This window comes from Callorhinus ursinus, unplaced genomic scaffold (genome assembly GCF_003265705.2).
Source record: "Callorhinus ursinus isolate GAN/ISIS: 27379988/994484 unplaced genomic scaffold, GSC_fseal_2.0 scaffold48, whole genome shotgun sequence".
NCBI lineage: Eukaryota > Metazoa > Chordata > Mammalia > Carnivora > Otariidae > Callorhinus > Callorhinus ursinus.
The window spans coordinates 6,764,856-6,784,419 of record NW_027397110.1 but is presented as its reverse complement, the minus strand read 5'-3'; the positions used below and the strand labels follow the sequence as shown (position 1 = coordinate 6,784,419).

Sequence of the window (19,564 nt, the reverse complement as noted above, 5' to 3'; positions counted from 1 at the left end):
GCACAGGTGGGGGGGCGGCTGTCTATGGCTGTCTTGGGCACTCAGCCCCCTCACCCTGAGAGGAGGAGCCCCATGCAGGTTCACACCCCAGCACGTGCCCCTCTGCCTGGAATGTCCTTTTCTTCCCTCACCCTGTTTGCTTGGCGAGCTCCTGGCTATCTTTCAGGACCCTCTAAGCCGCTTCCCCCAGGCTCACTGAACCATCTTGTCTGCGGGCTCCCTGAGGGCAGGGCCTGTGTCTAGGCAGTCTTCCCACCGCCACAAGCCCATAGCAGCCTAACTCAGAGCAAACTCTTCGCTGCTGGCGGACTAAACCAGACTGCTCTGTTCTTCTCTCAGTTCATTTCCAGCACCGACCCTTTCCAGAAGGCCCTGAGGGAGGAGGAGAAACGCAGGAAGAAAGAGGAGAAGCGGAAAGAGATCCGAAAGGGCCCACGGATCTCGAGATCCCAGTCGGAGTTATAGCTGGGAACAGCCCAGGGCTCAAGGGGCCAGGAGGAGACAAGTCTGGAGGAAGAGGCGGAGGCATCGACTGGTGGTGAGAGCTGGCCCCTGTGAAAGGGGAAGTGGCCTCAGCCCCCTGGAGCCGGCTCTGCGCCGAAACAGAAGTGACTGGGCCACAGAGGACTGAATTTGCTTCCAGGGTCCTCCCTGGAGAGGGCGCCAAGGGCGTCTTCAGAGGATGCCATGCTGCAGATCAAACCATGTCGAGATGCTGGGCGAGGCTGGAAGGATCCCAGGCTGGACTCTCCCTTTGGGTTAGGACTGCTGGCTAGCTGGCTGCTGCCCTTCATGAGGAGGGAGCAGAATTGGGCTCTGAGCCACTTGTGGAAGTGCCGTGCCTGCTGCTGGCCCCACTGTGGCACTGAGCTGCCCAGCACAGGTCCCAGCGCCCTGCAAAGACACAGTAAAAGCCAGCAAACCCTCTGGGCTAATGGAGGCCGGTTTGGGCCCCAGGGAGCTGTGAGCCCTTTCATGGGGCAGGGGCCTGGCAAGGCAGTGAAGCAGGGCCTTGGCTTAGGTCTCCTAGTCCTTTCTTCGCACTGTCCTTCATGAAGGAGCGTCCAAAGGTGTTCACCCAAAGACCGTAGAGCAGCATGATCTCTGTCCCATCGGATATTGGGGATAGTCCCTGAACAGGTGCAGGATGGAATCAATGTGTCATCTCTGGCAACCCCAGGAGACCCTTGGCCTGTGGGTAGGGGATAGGCTCTAGCTCTGCAGGAGGCTGTGCTTTGTAATGGCAGGGCTGCCCCAAGCTGGACTGGTCAGAGCGCTCCCCATGGCAGAGACCAGGGGCCACAGAGCAGGGAAGCTGCAAGGGAATTAGGCCCTGCATGGGCAGCTACCCTTTAATCGTGTCCCTCCCAGGCAGGGGAGGGAGGGGCTGCGGTGGGAATTCCAGTTCAGTCTCTTTGACCTTGCCAAGCTAGGTCTGTGTCTTAAAAGGGGAGAGACATCTGACCATCCCAGAACCCTGCAGCCCCCCGTACTGACAGAGTCCAAGAGAGACGGGAGTCTTGTCTCAGCCCCTCAGACTTGCTGAGTGACTCTGGCCCAGCCCTTCCCTGTGCCGTGGCTTCATTGACAAAATGAATCTGATAATGTCTGAACCCTCTGCCCAGCCCTAAACTGCTTCTCTGAGAGGCTGGGGCCTGCTTCTCAGTGACAGATGCCCTTCTCTGATGGTTCTTCTATCATCCTTTAGGTTTGCTGAGCATCCCTGTGTGCACAACCGAAGAGAGGGGCCCAATCTGAACGCATCTTCATCTCTGTCCCATCTGGCTCCTCTCTCCTCCTAGGCTCTTCCTTCTACACCTTCAGCCTCTCCATCTTGGTTGATTCCTTCCTCTCCATCCTCAAATGGGCCCAAGTTTTCCCATCTGACACCTTCATAGAAAGAAACAGAACCGCTCTGCTCTCACTCTCTCCTTCCCTTTGATGCCATTGATGTGGTTATTAGATCCTGGAACTCTGTCTTACGTCTTACTGCAGGCAGTTTTCCCACTTCCTCAGCAGGAGGTGTAACGGCCCGAGGGCACTTGTTTGTCAAGCTTCCTTGCAGCCAGGATTCAGTCCTGTGAGCCCTGTGCCATCAACCAGATGTACCAGCCTGTGCGGGAGTTGCGCTGGTAGAGGTAGTGGCTGCTGGGACCAGAGGTAGCAGTGGGGCAGGGGATGGGGGCGGTTCTAGTGACCAGACTAGACCAACACCAGGGGTGCCCAGTGGTGGCGACAGTGATGTCTTCAGTGGTGTTTTCAGCATCTTCTTGGATACCGTTCCCGTTTGCTGAGCTTCCAAGTCCAATCTGAGGCGCCCCTGGAGAGTCTGGGAGCTCCCCTATATCCTCAGAGGCAGGGGTTTTCAACAGTGGCACTATTTACATTTAGGGCCAGATAATTCTTTGTTGTGTATGTAAGGATGGCTGTCCTGTGTGTTGTAGGATATCCATAGCATTCTTAGCTTCTGCCCACCAGATGCTAGTAGCAGTCTCTAGACATTACTAGATGACCCCCAGGGGCAAAATCTCCCTGGTCCACAGCGCTTGTCCCTCCTTATCCCAGCCCCACATCTTCCTCTCCTGTCCCGTCCCTGCCCCCAGAGAAATGTTGTTGGAAGCTCTCTGAGATGACCCTTCCAGGCTTCTGAATGTTGTTGGAAGCTCTCTGAGATGACCCTTCCAGGCTTCTGAATGCTGTTGGAAGCTCTCTGAGATGACCCTTCCAGGCTTCTGGGCCCCTTTGTTGTCCTGGTTCTCTGTGCTCAGTCTGAGTCAGCTCTGTCTCTTCCTGATTCCTCCTCTTGCCTCACCTGCCCCTTAAACGAAGCATTTTTTTTTTAAGATTTTATTTATTTATTTGAGGGCGAGCACAAGAGCATGAGCAGAGGGAGGGGCAGAGGGAGAAGCAGACTCCCCGCTGAGCAGGGAGCCCACAGTGTGTGGAGTGGGGGGGTCGGGGGGCAATCCCAGGACCCTGAGATGAGATCATGAATGCCCCCAAAGCATTTTTTATTTTTTAAGCCTAGTCTCTCCTCTCTGCTCTTTTCTTCTTGGCAGCTGCATCCTCTGAGACCCCAAAGCTGATGGCACCTGCCCTCTTGCCAGTGATAACCCTCAGTCCTTATGTTTCCGCTTATCCAAAAGCAAACTTGTTTCCCATCCCCAAGCTTAATCTCTGTGGAAACCGTGGGGTACACGTTCTTGCCTAATCCTGGAGGAAGTGACAACTAAATCCTGCAAGATTGGGGGAGGGAGGTGACAGGCACTGTGAGCAGAGGCCTGAAAAGGGAGGCGTCAAAGGTAGTAAATGAAAAAAAAACATATTCAGAGCTCACTTCTCTGACCTGTAGTAATTGCCCAACCTGTGGTAGATCTCTGGATATGTGGTTGTCTGGTCCCTCCCTTTCCAGGTGAAGAACCCAGGTCCTGAGGAGTGACTTGTCTAAGGCTGCTCCAGCCCTGAGAGCCAGTCTGTGTTCTCCCAGCCGGAGCAAGGCGCCAACTGGTAGAGATGTTTAGTGAGTTGGGATCCAGGGCCATAGGGAGAATGCCAGTGTTTTGCTGAGGCTGGATGTGGCGCAGCTAGCTTTCTTCTGCAGTTTCTACTGAGCCTTCGTTTGTGCCCCCTCGGGCCACTTTGTTAGCACCGCAGCCTCTGGGCAGGTCCAGAGGGGAATTGTGGTGAGAGGTGCTGTGCCCACTTACCTGACCTGCTGCTCAGGCAGCCCTCTGCAGGGGGTTACTGAGGCTCTGGGTTGGGAGAGCGCTGGACCAAAGTGAGTTACGGTAGGCCAGCAGACAGTCACCCCTCGGTGTGGGGAGCCCTGTGAGAGGCACAGTCGAAGGTGGCACTGCCCAAGTCAACGCCTGGTTCCAAGCAGAGCAGCAGGGTTTGGTTTTGTTTCAGGGTGAGACTAGTGGGTGTAGTCTGCATGTAAACAACAAAGAAACATTGTCCTTTTTCCCCCCAAAATAAGTCAGTTTTTCTTATACATGTTCATTATAAGAGGTAATTTAAACAATACCAAAATACCAAGAAGAAAATAAAATTCACCCTAAATCCAACCACTCCGTAATCATGACTGACACTCAGCTGTTGGGCCTTCCAGCCTTTTAGCCCTTAATGTGAACACACAGATCCCTATTTTTTCAATTACCATAGCTATTGTGTATGGGCACATCCTATATGTCAGGCCTCATGCCAAGTGCTGGCTGGGCAGCAGCTCCTCCTGCCTCAGGGCCTTTGCCCGTATCATCTGTTCCCCTGGCTACACCAGACATGATTCTTCAGAATTTTAGGTTTCATCTTAAATGTTAGAGTCCTTTGTTAGTTGCATCACACCCAGTACATTCCCTTGATTACTTGTACCGTTGTCTGCTTTTTACTTCTGTTTAATGTCTGTTCCCTTCACTACTGGAAGCTCTCAGAGGTAAGGAACTGCCTCTTTTTTGCCTGTCAGAGATGTTTAATAAATACTGTCAAATGAATGTGCAAATGATTTCATTTAATCTTCAAAACTCTGAGAGGACATTATTTTCCCTGCATTTTAGAGATTTTAAAACTGAGGCTTAGAGCAGTTACTCAGGCAGCGCGAGGTCACACTGCATACATAAGTGGATCCATGTCTGGCTCCACGTGGCCTGTGTGCGCTCTCTTAGGAAACAGACGGTCCCTTTTTAACAGTGTATTGTGAGAGTCGTCGGTAGACGTTTGTGTACCTAATCTTTAATGATGCCATGGCATCCCATTGTGTGTATGTAATTTGTTCATCCACTCCTTTATTGGGCTTCCCAATTTGTCCCAGTTACGGAGGACTTTGTGGTGAACGTCTCTGAACTTCCATATTTGCGCACTTGTTTGAGCGCTCATACTTTGATTCTACAGGATAAATTCCTATCAGTCTGCACATTTCTTTACATCGTGACCAGCTGCAAGATGGGGCAAGGAGGTGCTTGAAGGAGTGGGTATCTGCGGGCGGGGTGCGCGTTAGAATCTGCGGCACTGTGAAAATGCTCCTGCCCGGGTCACACACACCCCAGGAGGCCTGTGGTGGTCTCGGGCACTAGCATTGCTTTTAAAAAGTCTGCAGGCTGTTCTGAGGTACCCCGGGTGAGGACCGTCGGAGTTGGCGCGTGGTTGCGACAGGTGCAAAGGCGGAGAGGTTGTAAAATGCACTCCGCCCTCGGGACAGTTCGCGGCCTGCGCCGAGCCTCCATTTCTGCCTTTGTAAGGGGCTTGCGAGGAACGCGACTTGAAGGGTCCAGATTCCTCCGGGCCCCAGCGTTGGGGGGCCAGGTTTGATTCTACCCGCTCTCCCAGGCAGGCCGGGCGGGGGAGCAGCTGGGAAGATGACGTAATGTGCTCACAGCTCGCTCCGGGGGCGACCAGCAAGCGGGGGCGGAGAGTGTTAACCCTTCAACCCCCAGCCGGTGGATGGAATAGCTTGTAGAAGCCGACCCAACGGAAAAAGGAGCGACGCCTTTAAGCCTGGGGAGGAAGGTTGGGCTGAGGACCCGGAGGCCTCTCTTCGCATTCGCTAAGAGCCCGCGAGGGGTGGGGCCTTGCTATGCAAATCTAAGCTGCTGATCGATGACGCGCCATCACCCCACGCGCCGCTTCGCGCGCTGATTGGTCACGAAGAGCCTGGTCCCATTGACAACAAACAAGGGGGCGCGCGGCCTGAGGGCGGGGCCGCAGAGGGCGCGGGTTGGGGCGGGGTAATCCCGCCCCGCCCCTCCCGCGCGGCGCAAACATGGCGGAAGCTGGCACCGGCCGGTGAGGCGGTACCGGGAGGAGGCTGTCGGGTGTCATGGGCGGTGGCGGCGGCACCGCCCCCGCGTCTCCCTGAGCGGGACGGTAGGGCGGCCTTCGAGCCGAGCCCGGCGATGGACGAGAGCGGCGAGCTGGGCGGTCTGGAGACCATGGAGACGCTCACAGAGCTGGGCGACGAGCTGACCCTGGGGGACATCGATGGTGAGTGGTGGGTGGGCGGGTGGGAGTGCGGGGGCGCGCGGGGAGGAAGGGGTTACGGCAGCGCGCGGGTGCGCGTGCGCCCACCCCCCGCAGCCCCGGTTAGCGCGGGAAGAATCAGCACGCGCGGTCGGCCCGGCGGAACCCATCCTTTTCAAGCGCTGCGGGTTCTGCGGCGCCGCGTGTCCGGAAGCGGAGCGGGGGTCGTGGGGCCGGAGCGCGGAGCCGGGGGCGTCGCAAGTGTCCGGCGGGAGCGGCCTGAGGAGAGCGCGCGGCCGCCGCCTCCCTTGCGCGCCTACACGAGCCGCCCGGGTCCCGCTCTCCCGTTGCTCGCGGCTCCTCATCGCACCTGTCACTCCCCCGCCCGGCTGCGGAGGCGGCTTTGGGATCACCGAAACGGGGTCCCCAGGCTCTGCGCTCTCATCCGTGGTCTTCCCGGGGTTGACCCGCGGCCGGGTCTCCTGGCGTTCAGGGAAACTTTGGGCAGGGAGCGGCTGCAGAAGCAAGTTGCTGATGAAGCGAGCGGTGGCGGCGGAGTGTGGACGCTTCTCTTGGGAATGGAGACCCGGGCGCTCCTGCTGTCGCGCTGCAAAGGGAATTGAGCAGCGAGAATTTTGAGTTGTGGCCCTTCGGGGACAGGCTGGGGAGCGGGTAGCCTTTGTTCCGGCGACCTTAACAGCGGAGTGGAAGAGCTGGTAGGAGCCCAGGGATTCTCTCTTGCAGTGTTCTTATTTTGTGACCATGGGAATCCAAAGTTTGGAGAGGGTCAGCCCCTTGCCCAAGGTCAACCAGCTGGTTACAGAGCCCATTTCCTGGGCTAGTGTTTGTATCACTATATCAGGCTTTCACCTGACCCCTGGGGGTGAAGAGTCCAATGAACAGGTTTATAACCATAATAGTAACTCTCAGGAGTTGGGCTCTTCTGATGTTCTAGTCCCCCAATTCTTTATATTTACTTCTCACTGCAGTCCCATGGGAGACTGAGGCCAGATGTTTGCTTGTTTAAGGTCACTCACCTTAGGTTGCCCAGAACCCGTGCTCTTAAGCACTAACTCAAGTGCATTGTGCTCTTGAGTTTATAAAGTGCAATCATGTCCAGGATTACATTATGGTCTTCTAGGCAGGAAGGGCGGCTCCATCCCCATCGTACAGATGAAGACACTGAGGCAGCAGAAGATTCTCTTCTAGGGGAAAAGATTAAGTGGCAGCAGCTAATTGGAAAGGATCTCTTTCTCATTTTGCTTCTGTGACATTTAACCCCTTGACTTGTCCTTGCCTTCTGTTTTTGGTCATCCTGGCAGTGAGCTAAGACCCTTAATTGAAGCCCCGGTCTAACCACAGATTTTTCCGTTAAGTGCTCCTAAATACAGAGATGTGTTAACAAATGGAGAAGAAAGGTTCTTGGAATTTAACAAGGGCAGCTAACATGTTTTGAGCATTTATGTGGCAGGCACTGTGTTAAGCACTCACACACATTAATGTTCTCAATCCTTAACAACAGTTTTCATCAAGTAGATAACATCTTTTATACTACTCTCATCTCCATTTGTAGATCCTGAAACAGAGGTTCAAGGTGGTTCATTAACTTCCCCAAGGTTACCCAGCCAGTAAGAAGTAAGTCTGAGGCTGCCTACCAGCCAGCTCACACGAAGAAATTCATGTGCATTTTGCCTTCTCATTCCATAACTGATTCTTGTTTATCTTAATTTGTAATGTGTTAAATTTCCTAGTGGTTAAGTATTAGCCTTTCCTCTGTAGATTTCTGAGTAAAATATACATTCTGGAAACTACCACAGTGGTTTAATGGCTTCACAGGTCCCCATACCAGATTTGGGAAAACATGACTCCCTGTCTTCAATTGGTCAACAAGCATTTAAGTGCCAGCTCTGGTTTCTGAGCTGTAGGGAACATGAAAGATAGGAAAGAGAATTTTTGGCCTTATGGAACTTAAGATGAATAACAACAAAACTGTAATGCTAAGTATAGAATGGCTTAGAACAGGACAACAGAGCATCCTGGAGTGGAACAAGGCCCTGGAGATCAACTAACACAACAGGTTTCTTTGTTGGCCTTACAGTATGTTTCTTTTAAAAAACAAACAAAAAACACTTTGAGCCAACATTTAAAAATGTGGCTATTTCACGTAAAAATCCTGACTTGGGCATCCCTTGAAAAAGACACAGATCTCACTTCCAAGACGCCTCCCTTGCCTACGCAGTCTAAATTAGTCTGGAGTTATTTTATTTTCCTAGTTGCTCAGTTGTTTTATTTAATAGTTGCTCAGAGCAGTAAGTGAAAGTCAAAATTGAAGGAGCTTGGTAAAGACTGCCATACCAGGAAGACCACTCCAAGGAGGTAGCCTTTGACCGGGGTCTTGGAGCACAAGAAGGGTTGGATAGGCTGAAGGCAAGTGGTCTGCAGTTACAGATATCCCTGTATTTTACTTACACATCCATTCCCCCTCAAGAATGTCAGCTCCATGAGGGCCAGGTCCTTTTCTTTCCTTCATGCTGTATTTCTTGCACTTAGAACTAAATATTTGTGGAGTGCCTGAATGAATCCAGTGACCTTGGGCTGGGCAGGATTCTAAGTTGTAATAGACACAGCCCCTGGGGTTGGGTTAGATCAGTTGCTTCTAGGAGCCAGTCAGGTAAGGAAGAAGAGACTGAGTATGAATACATACACTTACTTCGTGTGTGTGATGGGGGCTGGTACTTGGCAACCTCCTGGAGCTCTCATGCCTGCCTCCAGGAAGTCTAGGTGGGCAAGAATGCTTCACTGGGCCATTTCATTCTTGCTATAATCCATGAGTGCCCTTCGAGGTTGTGAGTCCAAGGAGGCCACATCCATCCATTTATGCAGCACATCTCTTAGGTGGCTTCTCAGTACCCCTATGATGGACAGAGTGCAGAGGATAGCTTTGAACAAGGCATACACAGGAAACACAAGCTGAACAAGTAACTGAAATGAACACTTCTGGCGGGACACATGAAGAAAATAAAATGGACCCATGTTATAGAGAATGACCAGGGCAGACTAATTTAGACTGGGTAGGCAAGGGAGGCCCCTTGGAAGTGAGATCTGTTGTCTTTTTTTCAAGGGATGCCCAAGTCAGGATTTTTACGTGAAATAGCCACATTTTTAAATGTTGGCTCAAAGTGTTTTTTGTTTGTTTTTTAAAAGAAACATACTGTAAGGCCAACAAAGAAACCTGTTGTGTTAGTTGATCTCCAGGGCCTTGTTCCACTCCAGGATGCTCTGCTGTCCCAGGCCCCCAAGGCCCCTGTTGATAGAATGTCTAGAGCACTTTCTTTTGTGGCAGATAGCTGTATTATGAGAACGTGCCTCATGTATTGTGATAAACCAGGTCTTCTGGAAGGGCAGAAAGGTGAGATATTTTTCCACTGGGATCAGGAAAGGCACAGTGATGGAGGTGTCCTTCTCATGAGACCCAGAAGGGTGGGTGGCAGAATCAGCGTGACAAGCACATGGCAGAGGAGGATCAAGCTGCCTTAGAGATAAAGGACTGCTAGTGAGTTCTTGGACTCTATGGTGGTGTGTGTGTGTAAGGAAATGATAGAAGATAAGGTCTGGAAGGTGAGTTGGAGCCAAACTGGAAAGTCTTCATACCTAATGCACGTGTTTTGTGGAATGTAGAGGGAACTGCTGAGGATTTTTAAGTAGAGTGATGACACATTAGTCACAGATTTTAAGAAAATTTAAGTGTGGTGATGGGCAAGGAAGATTGGAGTGAGGGAGACCAGTTAGGAGGGAACTGCGGGCATCCGGGTGTGGCATGATGATACTAAGAGGGTGATGGGGTTGGGATAGGAAGTGGCCGTCGTGCAAGATGGTGGACATAACAGGATGGGGCCTCAGCGAAGGCCTCACCCTGAAGGCAGAGCAGAGGTGGAATTCTAAGATCCCATCATAGCTTTGATCCTGGGGCACTGGGCAAGTTCAGAAGCCAGCAGGAAGAGCTGGTTTGGGGGGATGATAAACATTTGTCTTTAACTGGGCAGAAATTGAGGTGCTGGTGGCTGCGGGCGGAGGGGGGGCGTCATTCACTAGGAAATCAGAGGCCAGTACTCGGGAGAAGGTCAAAACTGGGGATGGAGATTGAGGAGTAGTCACTGGAGTTGAGGCTAGAGGTGAGAGAAGATAGAACTGGGAGGTCAGATCAGTTGAGGAAAGTGTAATAAAAACTAAGGGAGGGAGAGCTTTTCAAGGTTTGGGTTAGTGGATGATGGGAATAGTGGTGCAGAGGACAGCAGGGATGGCAGGGCCGTGAAAGGAGTCATGGGATTTGGCAATTAGGAGGTCGACATTTGACAGAGCAGTCAGATGGAGGGGTCCAAGTCTAGATAAGCCAGAAAGACGTCAGGACTGAGTGGGTGATGGCAAGTAGAGGCAGCTGTCTTCTTTGGAGAAGGTTGAAGAAACTTTTCAGTGAGCTCATTTACTTTCTGTCTTTGGATTTGCCTTATTCTGAACACTTCACCTAAATGGAATCATACAATATGTGGCTTCCTTCACTTAGCATAGTGTTGAGGTTCATCTGTGTTGTAGCCTAGTGTTTCGTTGTGTGGAGACATCATGTTTTATTTATCCATTAATCAGTTGATAGACATCTAGGTTGTTTCCACTTTTTGGCTCTTATAAATGAAGCAGCTAGGAACATTTGTGTACAAGCTTTTGTTTGGGTGGAGGTTTCCATTTCTCTTGAGTTTGTTTTTTTCCTCGGACTTATAATAGCACCAGTTATTCACTTGCTTACTTTCCATGTTCTGGCAATGAATTCAGCCCTAATTCTTGTGACAGAAACTCTCAGTAGGGTGTTAGTTGCTTTTATCCCCCTTGTCGCCATCTCCTCTGAAGCCCTCCCTCTTTTTGCCCCATCTGCTGTTTGTCTAGCTCTACTGTCCCACACTTACTGTGGGATTACTTTAGCCATTACCCCGGGGGGGGGGGGAATTTAAAGCCCCTTTTCCCTAATTTTTATGGGAGCACATCCTTGGGTAGCTTCCTAAGAAAGAGTACATTAGAGGTAAATTGGGGGGGGGGGCTTGTCTGTCTTAAAATATCTTTTTTCTAACCTCACACCAATTTGATAGTTTGGGTGAGTTTAGAATTTTAGGTTGGACATAATTTTGTATCAGAAGTTTGAAGGCATTGCCTAATTGTCTTCTCGTTTCTGGTAGTTGAGAAATCGGGTATCATTCGATTCCTGATCCTTTTGTGCCACCTGTTTTCACTTCTGGAAGTTTGTAGGATCTTTATCCTTGGTGTTCTGAATTCCATGGTGATATACACTGATGTGACCGAACTGTCACTCACTGTACCTACTTGGGGGGCTCACTCTGTCAGACACCTGCATTCATGCACTCCTCTTGCTGGTAGCCCACCCCAAGCCCCAGCCTGCGGAGGAACTTCCAGTTCCTGAGCCTTTGGGTAGCACTGCCTGGTCCTCTGCTGTCTTTCTCCCTGCAGTCAGCTCCATCTTTGGCAGAGACCACAACACTACCTAACACTGAAGAGGTGCTCTGTAAAGGTGTGTCTGACAAGGATAGCACTTCAGGCTCAGGGTGTTGTGTGGGCCCACGGCCAGGTGTCCAGATCCAAGGGGAGTTTGGAGTGGCCGACCTGATGAGCCAGGGTTGAGTGTTGGGAGGGTGTGGCCAGCACACCACTGGGAGGCTGAGGTGCAGAGAGGGTGGAAACCGATTACACGTTTCTCCAGTGAGTCATGTTTGGGGAAACTGCTCAGTGAGGTGAAGCATAGACTTTTTACCCATGTGTAGATCTTTTTCATGACATAAACTTTGTTTTGACACTTGAAAATATATCACTGTCGCTAATGTTTGGGTAGAATGAGCTACTGTTGCTCACAGCTTATTTATTTTCTACCTGATTTTAGCTCCTGATCTCATCTAGTTCTGTTTCCTGGGATAAAGTTTTCTGGGATTGCTCAGACCACTGAACCAGTCTCCTTGGGTTTCTCCTCCTCCTCGGATCTGTTTGGCTGTGCCCTTGACAAACAACTGTTCTGCATTCACACCTAGGCCTTTGGCCTAATGTTACTGAACAGTCTTTTCTGTCGTTCTCCTACTCAACTCATGTATTGGCATTTAAAAAAATATATTTTGTGTGTCTCCACTGGATCTTTTCTTTTCTCCAATTCATAATTTAAAAAGTTCTTAACTTGATTCAAAAAGGGCTTTCTGACTCTCAAAGTATCTGTATTCTCTGGATTCTGTCTGAACTTTATTATTAATGTGTGCACAAATTGTAACGTTTTCACTTACTGGTTGCTAGGTGTTGAGTAACCGGGGGTAATCCACCCGAATAGGCAGGCCCTTACATATCCACGTCCCGTGGAACATTTGCATCATTTGCAGCTTTTCATCAACATAAATACTATTGTTCTGAACACGTAGGAGCAAGTCACTTTGGAGTCAGTTGCTTGGTGCGTGTTTCCCGAAGAGGACTCTACATCACGAGGTGGGTTACAGCTCCTTCACACTACCAGCCATGGCCCTTCCAGTTTGGAAACTCTCCAGTGCTCTACATTACTCTAATTACTGTGCTGATTGGAAAATATTTGTATATCTTCAAAAAGGCAATGTGTTCATATGGCGAAATAAAAACACGTGAGAGGGGACTGTGAAAAGTTGTGCTCTCAGCCCTGCCCCCATCTGCTTAGCACCCACCAGCTCCGCCTCCTCGCAAGTAATTCATTCTGTGGTTTCTTTTACCTTCTTCAAGACTTCCTTAATGCAAATATAAGCAGATAGGTGTGGATTTTAACACTTGCTCCCCTTTTTTATCTCCGCACAAATAGGTAGCATGCAACAAGCTTTGTTCTTCTGCGCTCTGCATTTGTTTTTGTTTTCACTTAAGTGTGTATTAGAGATCTTTCCACTCTTCATTGCTGCATGATTTTCCATTTCATGGATGCACGGTAACAGATTCATCCGGTCCCTTTTGATGGACATTTGAGGGTGTTTCCAGTCCTGCTATTAAAGACAATGCCGGGGGTGCCTGGGTGGTTCAGTTGTTGAACGTCTGCTTTTGGCTCAGGTCATGATCCCAGGGTCCTGGGATTGAGCCCCGCGTTGGGCTCCCTGTTCCGTGGGAAGCCTGCTTCTCCCTCTCGCACTCCCCCTGCTTGTGTTCCCTCTCTCCCTGTGTCTCTCTCTGTCAAATAGATAAATAAAATCTTAAAAAAAAAAGTGCGGGGCACGTGGGTGGCTCTGTTGGTTAAGCATCCAATTCTTGATCTCACAGGTCTTGATCTCAGGGTTTTGAGTTCAAGCTCCGAGTTGGGCTCCACACTGGGTGAGGAGCCTACTTAAAAAAAGAAAAATTCAAAAAACCCAAAACAATGCTACAGTAACTAGCTTTGTAAATTCATAATTTCACACATGTGCAGGTGTAAGTATGGGATAAATGATCAGAAGTGAGATTGCTGGGTCCACGTGGGGATGGGGATACCTCATAGATGCCACAGAATCAAATTATTTAAAACATATAAAAGGAAGGGGCAGGAACTAACATTCTGTTCTGGCCCTGTGCATTTTCGATTTTGAGAAATCCTGGGAAACTGCTGTCCACAGTGGATGTACCAATTTACACCACCACCAGTGTGTAGAAGAGGGCCTGTTTCCCCCTTGGTGTCCCTGCAGAGTCCAGAACTCTGGTCCCTTTATTCTGCCTGTCTTTGCCACACGTGTGCCATTTCAGAGCTCATGCCACTCCCTCAGCCCCCGACAGTACACATGTAGCGATCCCTCTGTCCGGGCCTCCCGGTGCCTCATTGACTTTTCTGTATTCGAGACCCCTGGGCAGTCCACTGGTAGTGACCAGCTTTCTGAATGATCCCCTCCTGTGCCTCACATGTTCCCTTTGCTGGCCGAGGACCCTTGTGCTTGTGACCTCTGCCACTTTTGGTTTCTTGGAGTGATCCTTCATCTGGTTCGCTTGCTCTCTTTACTTTTAAAATTACTCCTTGGGGCACCTGGGTGGCTCAGGCTGTTGAGTGTCCGACTCTTGGTCTCAGCTTGGGTCTTGATCTCAGGGTTGTAGGTTTGGGCCCCACGTTGGGCTCCATGCCCAGCATGGAGCCTCCTTAAAAAAATGCTCCTTAATGTTCAGCCATTCCTTATTTTCAGCTCTGGGGACTTGAAAAATGATTTTTTGTTCTACATTGTTTTGTTGGGACTCTCTTCTCTGTCTGGGCTCTCTTTCATGTAGCTTCAGGGTGGCAGCCCTTGCTGCTGTGAAATTTCAGTGTGTCCTCTTAGAGAAAAATTTGGGGGCTTTCCATCACTATAAATGATGTTCTGGAAGTTGCTTCCATTCATTGTAATTCTCTTAAGACTACTTTTCACCAAAATCAGCGGACATTTTAGGGAGTACCCTTTGTTATAAACAGCTCAGTTCTCATAATACCTACTTTTGAACTTTATTTTTTTTAAAGATTTTATTTTATTTGACAGTGAGGGAGGGAATACAAGCAGGGGGAGTGGTAGACGGAGAAGAAGGCTTCTGCAGAGCAGGGAGCCCAATGCGGGGCTTGATCCCAGGACTCTGGGATCATGACCTGAGCCACCCAGGCGCCCCTACCTTTGAACTTTAAAAGTCACCGGTGTTCTCTAGATGAATATGACTCGTCTTTATTAGTTATTGACTGTCCCTGCAGTCACCTCTACTTTTCTATCCTTCACTAGGTTTTGCAATCGCTCTGTCTAGGCAGGCCTGCAGTTGAGACCTTAACATAGGGCCTGTGTTGTGCTGGGCTCTGGGTACAGCACTGGCCAGGTAAGCAAGGACCCTGCCCTCACGCAGTGTGTATGGCCCTTTACATATGTCGTTTCCTGATGCGTTTTTGCTTTTAATCCTTCCTCCCAATTCTGTGGTACGCTACAGATGAGAAACTGAGGCCTAGATCACACAACTAGTAAGTGGTAGAATGGTGACTTCACTCCAGAGTGAGGTCTAAATCCAAACCCGTGTACTTTTCCTGTATCTTGTGCTACATCTGTCTGATGTAAGCGAGCTTCCAGGTTGCAAACACAAGCTGGTGTGGTGGGCAAAGGCCAGAGAGACCCTGGATCCTCTGCTCAGGTACACACTTAGGGACATGTGTTTATCAAGAGGGGTTTGCTCTGTGCTTGTGATGAAGTTTTAGAATATAAGTTTGGTTCAGTGGGGTAGAGTCTGGAGCTGATGACCAAGAAAGAATCCTTGAGACGTCTTTGGTGCAGAATGGTGGTTTACTAAAGCACGGAACAGGACCCGTGGGCAGAAAGAGCTGCTGCCCCGGGGTTGTGAGGGGTGGCTGATTATGTACGAGGGGTTGGGAAGGGTAAGGATTATATACTATGTATTACTACATAAAGGTAAGGATTATATATTCTGTGTTACTATTGTATGTACTATGTATATACATAGTATTATATACTGTGGGGCTGAGAAAGGTAAGGAAAGGGAGGTTTCAGAAGGATTTGTGTATGTTAAAGAAGACTCACAGGATACAGGAGGCCTTGCCATTGTCAAGTTAAGGTTGTTTATCCCTCTAGTAAGGCATTAACATTAAGATAGTTGGGAACTTCCCAGAAGAATGTCACACATGTCCCACCCAGGAGTGGGAGGTTGCAGGGTGTTGGCTTATGCTTTGTCTCCAGCCAGCCTTCTGTTCCCTCATCATCCCCCCCCCCGAACACTTTTGACCCTTCAATCTTTAAGGTTGTTGAAGGTGGAAGGTCTCATCTTCTGTAATGTCTTCCTGCTGAACAGGGGAATAGAGGTGTCCCTACCTATGGGTCAATACTGGTTCAGTTGGGGAATGTTTAGGGAGTTACAAAAGGGGGAGGCAGCTGAATCCAACGCGGTCAACGTATGTGAACCTCCTTGAGTAGAAAGGATCATGTGTTAGCTGGAAGTTACGGCAGTGAAGGAGTCTTGACGCTAGGCACGGAGACCCAGAAATGACAACATAAGGTTAATATTATAATGAGAAAGAGGGGTCTGAATAAAAGATCTTTGATGGTTGACCTTTGACAATTTTCTTGCAGTCCAGGAGTTTAAAGCAATCACTAAAGGGAAGAGATCATTTAAAGGACCAATTTGAGTATTCATGTCAGGTAGAAACCCAGAAGTCTTTTGTGGTAATCTGGACCGTACACACAGCATTCTGTCTGTATACTAGCACAAGTTCTACCTTGTGCAGCAGTTAAAACATCTAGTGCTATTCTATTTTGTAGAACTGCTTTATGCATTTGAGTCATTTAAGTATTTAGTAGAGGAATACTGTTTTGGATATCATTTAGGGCTTTGACCATGTGTCAAACAACATTCTCCAGTCTCAAAGAGGTACAGGTTGGGTGCTAGGTGGTTATACCAATGAGACACAGAACATGTCCACCATGGTTTTAAATTTCAAGGGTTAGCTGGGTTGGTGAAGGTTTTAATAATGTGTCCATGCATCCAGGCAAAACCCAGAGTACAGTGGCCTATCCAGCCTGGGGGAAGCCATGGCCACAGGTTAGAGCTGCATAGCCACTGGGTCCCAGCCAGGAGCCAGCCATCTAATACTGGGCCTCCTTGAACTGCAGTCAGGATTTTAAGGGCTACTCGATTTTGGAGGGCCATTTTTTTGAACATGCAATAATTTCAGGTCCATATTTGACTGGGGAGTTATGGCTTGATAATAATCCCCTTTTCTTTAAAGAAATTACTCCAAGGGCATGTAAGACTAGAAAGACATATTTGGAGTCAGTATAAATCCTTTTTTTTTTTAATTTTATTTATTAAGAGATAGAGATAGTGAGAGAGAGCACAAGTGGGGAGGAGAGAAGCAGGCTCCCCAACAGAGCAAGGAGCCTGATGCAGGACTCGATCCCAGGACCCCGGAATCATGACCTGAGCCGAAGGCAGACGCTTAACCTACTGAGCCACCCAGGCGCCCTGGAGTCAGTATAAATATTTTTAAGGCTTTTGCCAATAGCAAAGCACAGGTGGGCGCTATTAATTCAGACATGTTTGCTGAATGACTATAGCATACCCAGCTTTTCTTATTCCTTTTTCCAGGAAACTATTGTCATCAGTAAATCAGCTGTCATTTGCAATTTTATTTTACTTTTATTTTTTTTTAAAGATTTTATTTATTTATTTGAGAGAGAGAGAATGAGAGGAAGCACGAGAGGGAAGAGGGTCAGAGGGAGAAGCAGACTCCCCGTGGAGCAGGGAGCCCGATGCGGGACTCGATCCCGGGACTCCAGCATCATGACCTGAGCCGAAGGCAGTCACTTAACTGACTGAGCCACCCAGGCGCCCTCATTCGCAATTTTAATAGGGGTGTCTTAAATCTGGTCAACTCAATAACCTCTGAACAGTTAGGCTCTATAAAAGTACAGTGGTCGGGTCCAGGTATAAGGGTAGCTGGGTTTAAAGTTTGACAGGTTTTAAGTGTTATTTCAGGCATCTCTATAAGTATTGCCTGATATTTAATAAGTCGGCCTCCCATCATCTATTGGTGGCCTTTGGTCTCTAAGGCATTCTGAATCTGATGTGGAAGTCATTCCAGTCAGGGACTGTCCCGAAGTGAGCTTGGAGGCTCCTTTTACCAGGAGCAGTGTTGTAGTCTCAGCTAAAGCCTTTGTTTGCAATTGTACATCCGTGGAGGTGGCTTCGAGACAAAACCAAGAAGCCCTTTTTGTTTGAGGTAGAGCATTAATACCCTAATTATAAGGACTCACTGGCAAGTGGGATTAGACTTGTCAAGAGATAAGGTCATCCCCAGGTGCATCATCCAGTCCAATCATAAAGAAAGTGGGGTCATCCATTACCTCCACAAGTCTATAGTTAACCCTACAGAGTGGGGTATGCTCTGGCTTTTAGGGGATGATTTCATCATCCTGGCCACAGAGAATTGGTCAGGGTGCTAGTGGAGTGATACAGTTGTTGGGGATTGATCCCATTTTCCAGTTGTTCAAATAATCATATGCCCATGGGGTCCTGTTATTATCCCCCAGAATAAAAAGCACAAAGACTGTCTATATGAGCTTTTGTGGCAATTTCTCTGAAGTTTACCTCAAGTTGTTTAACTTAAGCAAACATTTAAGGATAATCAAAACCAGGATTTAACATCTGCAGGGGTGGGTTATTGAAACGTAATTTTTCTCTCTAAAATAGTCCTCATTTCCAGATATAGCCAAATCAGGGCTAATTTGCAAAACAAGTCCAGTTTTAACAAACTTGGCCTAATCATTTACATAAGCTCAGCAAGAATAGTGATTGATCATATAGATCTTTTTAGAATGTGCTTTGCTGGAACTTATTTATAAGGAAACTCTAGGTTGAACTTTCAGTAGCCTCTCCCGGTCAGAAGCCAAGCCAAGTACTTGCCATTAGACGTGCCTGCAGTACCTGCAGATTTGGGCGAATTCCTCTTCACGGAGATCCCCAAAGTATCCTGAGGTTCCTGCACCTGCCCGGAGGTGACATTCTTTACTCACCTGGTGAGGCTGCTGGGAACTCTGTAAGCAAGGTATCAGGCCAACAGTTCCAAGAAGCTTTATGGCTCCAGGTTTGATAAAGTCAACCTTAGTTCCTTAAAGCTGTTTGGTCATATCTGAGTCTATGCATGTCTCTCTCAAATAGGACATTCCAGTCAAAACCTTGGTAAAATAACCAATGTTTCCGATGGTGTCCTGTTACAAGGGTAACAGATTCTTACATGAACTTATGCAAATGACTGTGATTGCCGTGGATGAAAGAGTACTTACTGAGACCTTTTTAATTTTAGAGGGTTCAGGTAGAGAGAAAAGTTAATGCTTCAGTTTGTTTACAAATGAGTATTTTATCACATTTCTGTAAGTCATTGACATCTTAAGAGAAAGTCTCCTTAGTCTGGAAGAGTAAACATTAGAGAGCCAGCAAAGTTTCAGGCAAGAGTGACAAGACTATAATCATCTTTTTAGTTCATTTAGTCCCATGTTTCTATTTGTTGTTTTATTTGAATGCAGCTTTAGTTAGTTCTGGAAATTCTTTTTTTTTTTTTTTAAAGATTTTATTTATTTATTTGACAGAGAGAGACAGCGAGAGCAGGAACACAAGCAGGGGGAGTGGAAGAGGGGGAAGCAGGCTTCCCACCGAGCAGGGAGCCTGATGTGGGACTCGATCCCAGGATCCTGGGATCATGACCTGAGCCGAAGGCAGACCCCCAACGACTAAGCCACCCAGGCGCCCCCGTTCTGGAAATTCTTACCCATTTAGTTTTAGGATTTTAAAGATATTAAATACCTACCTGTATTTGTCCTAAAAGTCCTTTTTGTGAATCTCCTTGAAGATGACACTCATTTTGCAAGAGAGTAAGAACAATTATAGATGACCAAAAATCAGAATAGACATGGTCAAAGATCTGATGAGATGAGAGTTTACAATATAGCTGGCAAGGAAATCAGGTTATTTCTGTGACACATAACACTTCAATAGCCAGAATATCGAGTGATGGTGCTTATATTAAAACATTAAAACTTGGGGCACCTGGGTGGCTCAGTCGTTAGGTGTCCGCCTTCGACTCAGGTCA

At 48.6% G+C, this 19,564-nt stretch overlaps 2 protein-coding genes across 3 annotated transcripts in view; both read left to right on the top strand.

Annotated features, from left to right (window-relative positions):
- The window catches only part of CCDC134 (coiled-coil domain containing 134), a 34,703-nt gene extending 32,056 nt beyond the window's left edge, over positions 1-2,647 (top strand). For both annotated transcript variants that reach the window (XM_025881640.2, XM_025881638.2), the window contains exon 7: positions 340-2,647. In XM_025881640.2, the coding sequence (XP_025737425.1) occupies positions 340-465 (126 nt within the window). In that variant the 3' untranslated portion in view covers positions 466-2,647. The remainder of the gene's footprint in view (positions 1-339) is intronic.
- Positions 2,648-5,727: 3,080 nt separating this feature from the next.
- The window catches only part of SREBF2 (sterol regulatory element binding transcription factor 2), a 65,838-nt gene continuing 52,001 nt past the window's right edge, over positions 5,728-19,564 (top strand). The window contains exon 1 of the mRNA XM_025881720.2: positions 5,728-5,976. Coding sequence (XP_025737505.1) covers positions 5,889-5,976 — 88 coding nt within the window. The 5' untranslated portion in view covers positions 5,728-5,888. The remainder of the gene's footprint in view (positions 5,977-19,564) is intronic.